Source organism: Tamandua tetradactyla, chromosome 1, assembly GCF_023851605.1.
Source record: "Tamandua tetradactyla isolate mTamTet1 chromosome 1, mTamTet1.pri, whole genome shotgun sequence".
Lineage (NCBI taxonomy): Eukaryota > Metazoa > Chordata > Mammalia > Pilosa > Myrmecophagidae > Tamandua > Tamandua tetradactyla.
In genome coordinates, this window is record NC_135327.1 from 93074734 (window position 1) to 93086809 (window position 12076).

The window sequence follows — 12076 nt, forward strand, 5'->3', positions numbered from 1 at the left end:
AATGTGGAAAATTACTAAATACCAGTTACAGCATCACAATAGACATATTAATGTCCAAAAACGCATAAATATTAAAATCTTAATGTATACCCAATCTTTTATGCAACTACCTCCTCCCCCCTCACCCAGCCACCTGCACCCCTCCACCCACACCCCACTCCAACAGCTGCAACCACAAAGCTAACATGATCCTTACTGCTTGTTCCTCATTTATAACTCACATTAGGTGTCCTTTAGGACCCGACATCATGAAGGGAGTATAAAAGAGGCAGACATCACCAGGGTTTGGAAGGCTCTTTAATAGCAAGCGTGTGGTAACTACATTGGTGGATGAGCTCCTCACTCTAGGGGGAGGGAGGAGGGGGCAGACATGGACAAGGCTCAATAGAGGATTTACACTGTTTAAAGCATCTAACAAAGGGCAACAATTTTTGGCAGCCCATTTCACAGTTTTGTAATTTACAAGAGATTTCTCTGAAAGGAAATATAAAGGCAAAGAATGCATACACATCCTACATGAAACACTTCCTGCCTAAAAAAAAAAACCTGTTTTTGTTCCTTGCTTCTGCTCTTCATGTAAATGGCTACATTTTGCTCTCATACACAAATTAAGACTGGCTCACAGAGAGTTTCAGCTTTTCCCTAGAACTGAAGATTTCCTTTCCTGTCTGACAAGCTGTCACCTGTCCAGAGCACTGCTCTGCATCTCCATCTGCCTTGATGGCAGAAAGTACTTAGTAAAAATGGGTCTTTAAGAAACAAAAGCAAAGCAAAACAAAGAACCAAGAAAACACATTTTTACAAAGAGACTGTCAGCTTTCTCTGTGGTACCAAATAACTAGAACACATGTCTAAGCAAAAGAAATGTTTATTTTTATGTGGCCTGGCAGAAGCTTTAAGTGCTTGTGCCTATTTGGCCTTACAGTGCTATTTAAATGGGGTTTCTCAACATGAAATGCTCGTAGGTCCTCTATCTTTGTAATTTAAATAAAAAAATAAAAGACGACATGTTATTTAATAATTTTCCCAAGGAGCATGAGCTATAGCTATTTTACCGTGGACACAATGTTGCCATGGACACCACATGCAACTGGTATTCTGACACATTTTAGAACTACTCTGTATAAAATCTAAAAGACTTCAGCCTTTCATATCATACCTGGTTATGACAAAATCAAGATAACTGATTAGATCTTTATGAAAGATTGCTTTTTAATCCAAAAAAAAAAAAATGTAGGCTTCTCTGGTACTCTGAAGACTAAGCAGTCAGCAATGGCATCTCTTTGGAGTTAATCAGTAAGGGAAGAGGGATTTGAAATCTTTTGAGTTTTAATTGTGCTCTTTCTACAACCCTGAAACTAGCAGAACTCGGTGGGCTCTGTGCCCTGACCCGCAGGCATACTGACCCACGACCTCCTCAGCTGCCACCAGGGAGACTGGCCTGAGTCTGGTAGGTGTTCTGCCTGCTCTGTGACTGGAACCTCTCGTGGATTTAAAAGCATACCACAAAGAGAGGCTGCTCTGGCTGGCAGCTGGTGAATTTGCAAAATACCTCTGGTCTCCCTGGCTGGAGGGCATTTTCACAATTACAAAGCTCAGGACGCGCAGTCAATCCTTTGAAGAAAGCAGGCAATAGCCACGAAAACAGGTTTCCTGCAACTCATGACTGCGTCTCAGTTTTTCTCTTTTTTTGAGTCAGGACCTAACTTTCTCATTTTTCTTGATTCATCTCAACGCATCCCAAATCAGTCCTCTCTATTCCTGCATGCCTCTCGGGTCGTAAGGATAATCAGATTTGTTCATGTCACAAATTCTCAACTTGTGAATTTTATGTGTAAGGCAGATTCCTAAAATACAAATTCTCATGATGCCCTGGTTTCACAGCTGCCCTAGGTCCATGCACTTTGTGCTCTTAGGAAAAAAAAAAATCTTCAGAGACAGAATTGTGCTAGAGAATGGTTTGTTTATACATGAAAAATGACAGTTAACTACCAGAGAGGTTTTAATTTAACATTGGAAACCTTAATTCTGGCACCAGGACACTTAAATGAAAGACTTTCCTTGTTCTAATTGTGGGTAGAAAAGGAATATGTGCTGCTCTAGGCCTCAGGGACATAAGCAAGACACCCTGGTGTGACTGATTCCTGGGGTGAAAGGCGTTTGGAGTTTCACCTCACTCACTGGCTCTACAATTCACTCTCTGATCCCCCAAAGTCTGCCTGACATCAGGCAGAGGAAAGCAACCAACTAGCCGGAAGAAAACGGTCTCCATAATGCACTCAAACCCAGGATCAACATTTTGTGTCTTAAGTATGATTGTACCACTGGCCCACAGTGATAACCAACCAACCAATCAACCAGTCATCTCCTCCCCGCCCTCACTCACACACACATACACTCGCATTCATTTTCTTATTTTCAGTCTCATGCTACTGGATGATATGGCATAAGAAAAAAGTGGAAGTACTTGTCTTTCATGCTTCCCAGTTGTTCTTCATAAAATCTTCCCTTTCAGTTAGGTAAAACTTATACCACTTTGAAAGCCCGAATTTGTCAGGGCACACACACAAAAATCTGTTTTCTATAGGCAGAGTATGTACAAGTGGGTCAAGGACATTTTCACTGCCTTCCAGGACCTCACTTTATTTACTCTATCACCTAAGAACAAAATTTCAACAGCCCCTCAGGATTGTGCCAAGAGGACTGGACACTCACAGACTAATGGAAACATGTTCTAAGGTAGTCCCCATGGCCAGGGCCTGAGGATAGCATCTTGGCAAGATTCAAAATGTATTTCTTTTTTGTTTCCCTAAAAATTTCCTTGATTGTTATTTTTATATACACACACATCATAAGGCAGTTCTAGAAGTACAGTGTTTAAAGCTGGAAGGGCTGAAAACAGCCCTTGTTTCACAGAGTAGTTAAGTGACTTGTCCACAGTCAATGACAGAGTCAGGACCTGAACCCAGGTCACTCTCCTAATTCTCAGTCCAATGCTCCTTCCACTGATCCACACTGCCTCCCAGTAAGTGTGTCTATGTCTTTGTGAAAGGTCAGGAACTTGTCTAGCCATGAAACAATTTCCATAACCAAAGTCACAGGCTGCCTGATGTCACTGACTCCATGAAGTTCCGCACTGTCCAAGCTCTAACGATGCAGGGCCATCAGAGTGTCCACAGTGAGGCTGGGAGTGAGTGTATCTATGAGTGTGTGGGGACGAGAACACTGGGAGGGATATGCACAGGTCAGAGGAAAGGATGTTTTAGCAGAAAAAATCCAGATTTGCTAATGCCTTTTGGGTTTTGCCATGAAAATAAATACCATACAGGAGTTTTATTCCCTACCCCAGGGGTGCAACTAAGACCAGAATTCTTATCAACCCCCTGTATAGATGAGTCTCTCTCAGCTCGCTTTTTACAAAAAGAGAACATTAACATAATACAGAAATGTATTTGGTCAAAGTCTCAATACTTTTTTGATAAAATACATTTTATATTAACGTCCATTCCATTTTCAAACATATGCAAATTTAAATTTTAAGCCTTTGGGTATAAAAATTTCAGTTTACCTTCAACTGGAACAAGCTAGTCAAGCTTCTTAATTTTAGTTGCAGAAGTCATTTTTATGGCCTATTGTGTTTAAATGGAAGTTACCAAACTGGGGTGATATCTAAATAATTTAAAGCTCACAATCAATTCTGCTCATAAACAGAGCCAGTCAGGATACAGGCAAGGCAGCAGCAAAGCGCAGGATACACTCATCCCACTGGATGAAACACTAAGTTTTGTTTGTTAATAGGCTACTCTGAAGGAAATTCATTTTACTTGAACTTTTAATATGTTTTTCAGAGAAAAGAAAACACTTGGGTACTGAAGCACGGATAGAAACCACTACATTACTTTACCTGATGACTTAAAACTGCAGTACACTGTTTCACCACGAGCAGCCAGCTACACTCGTCACAGCACCAATCAATTAAAACAGAAAAAGTGTTGAGATAATCAGGTTACAGTGACATGCCTAGAAGATATGCCAGACTCCCATAATCTCTGTGGCCTCTGCTTTATTTTTTTTTAATTCAAAATTTTGACCATCTAACAGGCATGTGTGAGCATGTTGAGAACATTCCTGCCCCAGAAGTTTGGTCAAGCATTGTAAAAGAGGCATTCTGTACCCTAACTTATTAGAACCGAAGTTGGGGAAGGGTCCAAGAAAATAAGTGTTTTTAATGAATCCATTTTATAATTCCCTCAGTATTTGTTGGCTAAATGACAACAGTAGTGTTTTCAGTTAGTACAGTAAATTATTTTTGTGAGTTGTCTTGAGTATTTTGATTATTAAAACGTTTCCTTTTAACCAAGCTAATCCATGATTAAAGGATTCTTGTTTTCTTGTTGCTTCAAGAATTCTCTGAAATTAGGTTCTTCAAAGTACATGAATCCAATTTTTAAATGAATTATACAGTGGGATCCTTTTCTTGACTTTTTTTAAGAATAAAGACAAATAAAGAATGTAAAAAAGGATTCCATCATATTTTTAAAAAGTTTTATCCCAGTTTATTTTTCTGTTAAATGTATTTATGGCTTCAAAGTTTAAGTGGCACTTGGACTCTGGATGTCTTCAGAATCAGCAAGTTGCCATCTCAATATCAAGAGAAAAGGTAAATGTTTCATTTCATATGTGGTATGGTTTATAAACATTTTAAGGAAATCAATAATTTATCTTTCATCCCACTTATACTTCCCATTATTAGATTTTTTTTTAACGGTGGCTTTGGACTTACCTAGTTTTGAAAAAGTTGAACATCCAAGTAATGTTTATACCCAACCATGAATCAGATGCTACCAACCCAGGTAATTTCATAATAGCAGGACACCTGAACAAAACAAAGGCTTCTCTGCATCTCTTAAACCAAAGCCAAGTGATTATCCTTTTCTGCCCTTTTATTTGCACTTGTGTGGTTTAATAACTAGATATTCAAATGCATGCTTTATAAGCAAAACTTTTCACTTACAGACACTTAAAAGGTATATAAAAAGTGCAGACTGCATTTCTTCTCTGCCACACTTTCCCTCAGTAAGGTCACCTGTGAGGACTCAAAACATACCCTTAATACATTCAGAATTCTCTACATTCAATTTAGCAAATGTTAATTCTCCAACATAAACTCAAGAGAATAGTCAGCCACAAAATGGACTCTAAATTTAAAATGGCAAAGGCTACTGAGACAACTCCATAGAAACCCCACTGAAGCAGGAGCAAAATTCAGGTCACTTCCGAGCAAAGCTCATTACAGATATTTTGTGGTCATTAAAATGGTGTTTCATTTTAATTTGGATGCTGGGAGTCAGGTGCCCTGTTTCCAAGTGCTAACGCAAAATGCTAACCCAGGAGCACACGACCCCACCGAGGGCACCGCGGGGCTCACTCTTCTTCTCAGGTGCGAGCCTGTGGAGGTTTACTGCTGACTGACCCCCATTTGAGGGTGGTCTGCCTCTGGCTCCTCCTCTTCCACGTCTGCACTGTACTCTTCAAATGCATCGTCATCTGCATCAGGAAGCCCCAGCAACTAGAGGGGAGAGGACAAGAATCGACTGTGAGTGCTAAATGGACCACAGACAGGAAGACAACCAAAGGTAACTGACATAAACTAAACAGCACTGAACAGTGCTTAACAGTTAGGGATTTCCCACTAGAGTCAACAGCCCCAGAGTTACTTTTATAAACATATTAGAAAGAATATTAGAAAGATTTCCAATGGATCATTGCTCAACATGGCTAGACTTTATTGGGAGAGCCTAAAGATTCTCTATTTTTAAGAATCAAAACATGGCACCAGAAAGCACATTATAAAAGCCTAAAAAAAATAAATGTGCTATCTATATACACTTGCCCGGAATGGTAGCAGTCATACAAAATGAATGACACTGACAGTCCCAATCAAGATGCCAAAATCTATTTGCTGCTCTACTTTCTCCCCTAAATAAGCATACGTTTATTTAAAACGCAATTATAAAAAACATGGCAACTACTAAAATATTCAACAACAAAACGGTTAAATAAATTATGGTATACCCATCTATCTTATCTGTTCTCTCAAAACGACATTTTTAAATAATTTAATGATATAAAAATAGGCCCAAACACACAAAAAAGCAAGATAAAACTGCATTTTCATTATAATAACGGTTTTCTAAAAATTTATATATATCTATGCTTAGAAAAAAATATTTTAATGCAATACAACCTAATTTTAATAGTTCTTTTTTAGACAGTGGAATTTTTTTCTCATCTTTTTGCATTTTCTATATGTTCTACAATTATCCTCAAAGAAATTCAAAATAAATTCACAATTTTTTAAAGCACTGACTGGTCACTGGTTAGAGAGCAGGAGTGCCATTTGCTACACCTACTCCATCTGAGCACAAATCTCTCTTGCTGGCAGGAAGTCATGGTCTTTGGCACATTCCTTGTCTGTAATAACCAGGCATCCGTCATTTTCCAGCTCCTCAAACTTGGACAAAGGACCTCTACACATGATGGTCTCTTGGTTGGTTACTTTTAGGCAAACTTCACTGAATGGCCCCAATGATCCCAAAACTAAATGCATTATGACACTAAAATAAGATAGATTGTTCTGTTTACTTTGCACTGCCTCCCTAGAGCCCTACTACTATCTTCCTCCCATCCTCTCCCAAATGCTTCAGTGATGAAAGGATAAGCAGAATCCTGGTCAAAATAATGCCTTTACTCTGAAATTTTCCAACCACAACTTAATTTACAGGCCTCCCAGAGCCTTCTGAACACACTGAGGACAAATCATCTGCTAAGCGTTACTGGCCATATTATGCATGTCCTGCCAAGGTGGATAGAGTCAACTACATGTGCTTCCTCTTAGAGCTCTGTCTCAGAGAGACACTGTTAGCTTGGAGGGGAAAGGCAGGAGGAGCACATCTCAGTTTCCCTGTATACCAATCAGTGTGTGCTTGGGAGAAGGGAGAAGCCCCTTTCTCCTACTGCTGTCTTCCTTCCAGAATTTAGGGGCTGGAAAAAAAATGAAGCTTACCTCTAAAGAGGGAGAAAATGAACACAGGTGATTCACATTTGGGGCTCAACGATTATTTGTGGAGCTGCTCAATGACACAGCAAAGTGTCAAGTGTCAAATGCATAGTAACATTTAAATAAATGGCAAGATAAAAACATTGTTGCCATCACTAGGACCTCCTGAATCATCTAAACTCCAAAAGCAAATGTATGAATTCAACAATAAACGTAAGTGTTCCTTGCACTGAAAGGATGTCCCCCAAAGAGGATGGCCGATGGGTTCTCTCTCACTTAAATCTGATTGGTAGTAGTTTTATGGCGCTCTGGGTTCATGAGGATTCTGAGGCTCAGTGGAAAAGATTATGGTCAATTAGTAAGACTGTCCTGGCTAAGGAGGGGGCAGCTGAGGCATGCATCTACATTTGCCAACCTTCTCCTAAATAGATATGCCATCAATTCTTCTCCATAATACAGTGATTCACACTGATTCAAACCATAGGTACCAATGATCCCTCTCTTCAGCTTAGGGTGGCTTGTAGATGAGGATTCAGCCACCCAAGCATGAGGCCATCACACCCTTTTTTCTTTTCCTCTACTTAGCTTCCTACTTTATATTAGATGTGAATTCAAAGTACTTAGTTATAGGTCTTAAGGCTTCAGCTACATGGGAGGCCCTTCCCTTTGCCAGAAAGTATTGTGACTACTCTCTCAAGAACTGGTTTCCCCTTCCCTTACAGAAGGGGGAAAACCAGATAAGTAATTCTCAATTGCCTTCTGGACTTTTAAAACACCTTATTGTAGGGTCTATAATTTTATTGAGAGGCTGTGTGGAAAAGAAAGCGGATTTGGGAATTGGGAAGCTAAGGTTTTAGGTAAGTTTGGGGACGTTTGCTGAGCCTCAGGATCCTTACCTAAAAAGCAGGAACCACAACACCTACTCGACCTCAGAAAGTAACTACAGAGATTAAATGAGAAAATCAATGTGGTGATGATCTGCGAACTGTAGATCTTTATTTAAATGCATGTAGTTATTTCATCATGCTTCTCAGATGTAAGCCATTTTTAAAACAGTTATTTAAGGGGAATTGCTGCATCAGTATATTGCCTCCAGCCCCAGTTCTCCCTCTCTCCTGCCATACTTGCTTTTGGACCACCTCACCACTAATTAGTACTGTAAGAAGTGAGAAGAGGTGAAACTCAATTCATTAGCTGCCTAATTTGATTCTCAGCCTTGTGGTTAGCATTCAATTGAACCAAATGATTTCATCAGATTTCAGATTTCATAATAATACTTAACACTGGTTAACTTGCTATCTGACAGGCATTTATTGTCTTAAGCAGCTTTATATATTTTAACACCTTGGGCCTTCACAATAATCCTCCGGGGTAGGTACAATCGTTAACCCCATTTTAACGATAAGGCCTAGAAAACCTGAGTAACTTGCTCAGAGTTCACAGTTAAGTAGCAGAGCCAGGACTCAAACCCAGGCCATCTGACTGCAGACTTCACATACCCAACCCCCAAGCTATCCAGGGGAGTCCTTTCTTGCTGTCAATGCTGTTCCTATTAGTTAGAGTTCAATGTTTTCTATTGGATAATGCACATTCCCAAAAATTCAATTTGCAATTATTAATGTGTGCTTTTATGACTATGTCCAATTTGGAGACACAGTTATAGAACAGAAAAAGTACTAGAACTGGAATTTGCCTGGAATTCCAAAGGATAGCATGGAGATAAGTAATAATATTCAGCATTTCTGCTTCTATCCCTCACACCCATTGATGGTGTACAAATCTAAATTTAATTTCTGGATTCATATTTTCAGTAGTCAGAAGATATATCAGAGACAGGAGTACAACCAGGCTGGAACAGAAACAAATCCTGGAGTGTTTGCTTTTATTGCACCCATACATTCATATTCGGAAAAAAGAGCTGGACCTAATATCTGAAGGACCTGATATATTTTAAGTTATTCCTGATAAATACAATAATTTACTCCTCTTTCAGTAAAGTTTTTCAGTTGACTAGAAAAAATGTCTATGCTCACTCTGGACAATTACATTCCAGTATCCTGCTGTCTATAAAGCTTCCGTTGAGGAATCTATGATCACACAGAACTGCCAGGGCCCACCCATCTAAACAGGGCTGAGCCAGGAAGACAGAGATACCAATCCTTGACAATTAAAGTCCTTCAGACCCAAAAGAGTGTGCGTTATCTGCCACACTAACTCCAGGTCTTCTAGAAAATACTATAAACTACTTTCAACATGTTCAGGTGGCATCTGGCATCTGCTGTCTCTGAAGGTAGCACTCACTTGGACCCATGAGTCAGACTGCCTTCATAAAGGAAGGGGAGGAGGCCCACATCCTGGAGGAGTGCAACTGATCAGTGATGACACTGGTATATCCACCAAGGACCCTGTGGTTCCTTCCTGAGGATCCTCCAAGGAAGGAGGGCCTCCAACACAGCCCTCTTACACTTGACTGTGTATAAGATCCAACACGGGATCTTGTTAAAGTGAGATTTTGAATCAGTGAGCTGCAAATGAGGCCTGAGATTCTACATTTCTAACAAGCTCTCAGGCGATGGTGAAGTTCCTGGTCCAGGCCATACTCTGGATAGTGAGAAACTAAAGTATTTGGAGACTGTGACACCATTTATCTTAATGATCTAAGATGCTGGTGGTACCAAGAAACCCAGGAAGAGATACCGGTCAGTTCGCATTCTCCATACCAAGCAAATGTGAAGTAGGCAGCAAGATAGATGTTAGATCCAAATGCAATTTACTGCTAAAAGGGGGAAAAGGTAAGAGTAGTAGGGTCTTACTTTCAGGGGTCATCTTTATAAGACAAGGGTTTCAATGTTCACAATATGAATAAAAAATAAAAGCCAAAATAAACTCGACTTGTCAGTATTCAATTGAGGGTACATGACTTTCTGACCTGGGGGAAGACAGGGAAGGCAGCTTCCCAAAGGTGGATTCTTTTTCCTTCCAGGTTCTTGACCAGACTATAGGAGTACAAGCAAGACGGGGGCCTTTTTCTCGGCCACAAGGCTTCCCTGTGGGGTTAATCCCTGGGGCTCCATCTATTAGCGGAAAATCAAGCTTGCTCATGCTGGTGAGCTAGAATTAGGGGAATTTTTCTGGCAGAAGGGTCTCTGCTTCTGGAGAGAAGAAATATGGAGTCACACAGCAACCCAAAGCTGTCCAGTAAGCAGCAGAGCCAGTGGTCAATTAGGTGTGAGAAACCATGGGGACCTGTGGGACCTAACACCAGGTTGAACCATCAAAGCAATATCAACCAAAACAACAGACACAACTGAACAGCAACAGGTGCCTCATAGCCCTGGTAAGGGGAAGAAGAAGAAGAATCTAGGAAAACAGTTATTCCTTATTAGATTATAAAACCTTGAGAGACTGTGAAGCATGAAGATATGATTTAGCCTTACAGCTAAATTGGAGATAGTAGGCTATCTCTTCTCTTGTGAATTGTTTTTCAACCAGGAGTAAGTCTGTGAGGTGTCACTAGGGAAAAGATATAAAAACTTAGAGGGAAAAAAATGAATGACATGACTATCATAATTTAGAGCCATAACTGCTATATGTTATATATATATACATACTACATATCTAGCTCAATCATGACTCGATGACCAACTATCAACTGAGGGTCATGTAAATGAGAAAAATGTAGGTCTCCAAAGATTATCCAATCCACATTTATCACATCTATTGATTGGTGTCTCTGAAGCCAGTGTTGGATTCACGGATAAACTTGCCTGCTCAAGAAGGGCAGGAGCCGCCTGCTAGGTACTGTCATTTGCATATATGTACCATTTGGATATGAAATTCCAGCAGGAAGGAAGGTAACTTGATAAAAATCATTCCTGCCTGACAGATCATTAGCGGGGTAGGAGGCCACCTGAGTGAGGTAGCATGTGGGTAATTCTAGAGGGAAATTGGACAGCTTCATCCACAGTCATTTATTCATTTAATAAACATTTTCTGAATACCAGGTCTGAGCCAGAAATTGAAACTACACTCAGCACCATGGCTGGATTTTGACACCTTTCTGGGTTTTCAGTCTGATTTTGAGGCTCCCCACAAATCTACAAGAGAGTGAAACAGGTATTACCCTCATTTTAAGATGGGGATGCTGAGGTTGCACAACCTGATCATAGCCACACAGCACGGAAGCACGACAGGCCAGAACAGGGCTGACCCACCCCCAACTGGGGACACCTCGTAGGACTTCTTGAGCCAAGAGACCAAGGTGGGCCCTTTTTGGACTCTCTCCTTAGCCAGCCCTTCTTCTCCCCTGAGCTCTCGCCCTTGCCAGCACTTCATCCCACCATGAGCCCTCTGACATTTCCTAGCACCTCTCTGTGTAATTAGAATCACTTCTGTAAAACCCAACATATCTTCTGATTATAAATATTTTCTGTGTTAATCCTAGGAAATTTTTAAAATATGGAAAAGAAGAAATAAAAATCACCCATAATCCAGAGGTTATCTGGCCACATGCAGGCCCTTTTCTTTTGGGCAACAGAAGCACCTGCTCATCCTCCTTGTATCCTGGCACCTCGCACAGAGAGTTGTATGGATCAGTAAACATCAGTGAATGGTTATTTTACCAAAATCAGTGTTGACAAACTTTTGGCTAACCCTCTTTTCCAATACTTTTAAAAATATCTTATCTTAGCCAGATGCTTCCATTAAGCATGTTTTGAAACAACTTAGCAAATTGTTTTCCCTCTCCATCAAAAACTTAAGTGTCCCACAAAAGGTTTCATTAAGTCCTGCTCATTTCTCAGCAGTCTTCGCCTTGCATCTCCATCGTGACCAGGCCGATGCCAACAGCAACTGAGTGTTCACCGTGTGTAATACCCTGTACCAAGCACTCAGCAAGAACTGTACAATGTCATCTTCATGACAACACTAAGGTAAGTACTGTTATTAGTTTCCTGATTTTACAAGTGAGGAAAATGAGAAACAAAGAAGCTAAATATGTTGTTTAAGGCCTCACAG

General features: G+C 40.3%; 1 protein-coding gene across 1 annotated transcript in view; it reads right to left on the bottom strand.

The window, feature by feature from the left end:
- Positions 1–279: 279 nt before the first annotated feature.
- Positions 280–12076, bottom strand: part of MTURN (maturin, neural progenitor differentiation regulator homolog) — a 34360-nt gene continuing 22563 nt past the window's right edge. The window contains exon 3 of the mRNA XM_077120725.1: positions 280–5569. Within this exon, the coding sequence (XP_076976840.1) occupies positions 5459–5569 (111 nt within the window). The 3' untranslated portion in view covers positions 280–5458. The remainder of the gene's footprint in view (positions 5570–12076) is intronic.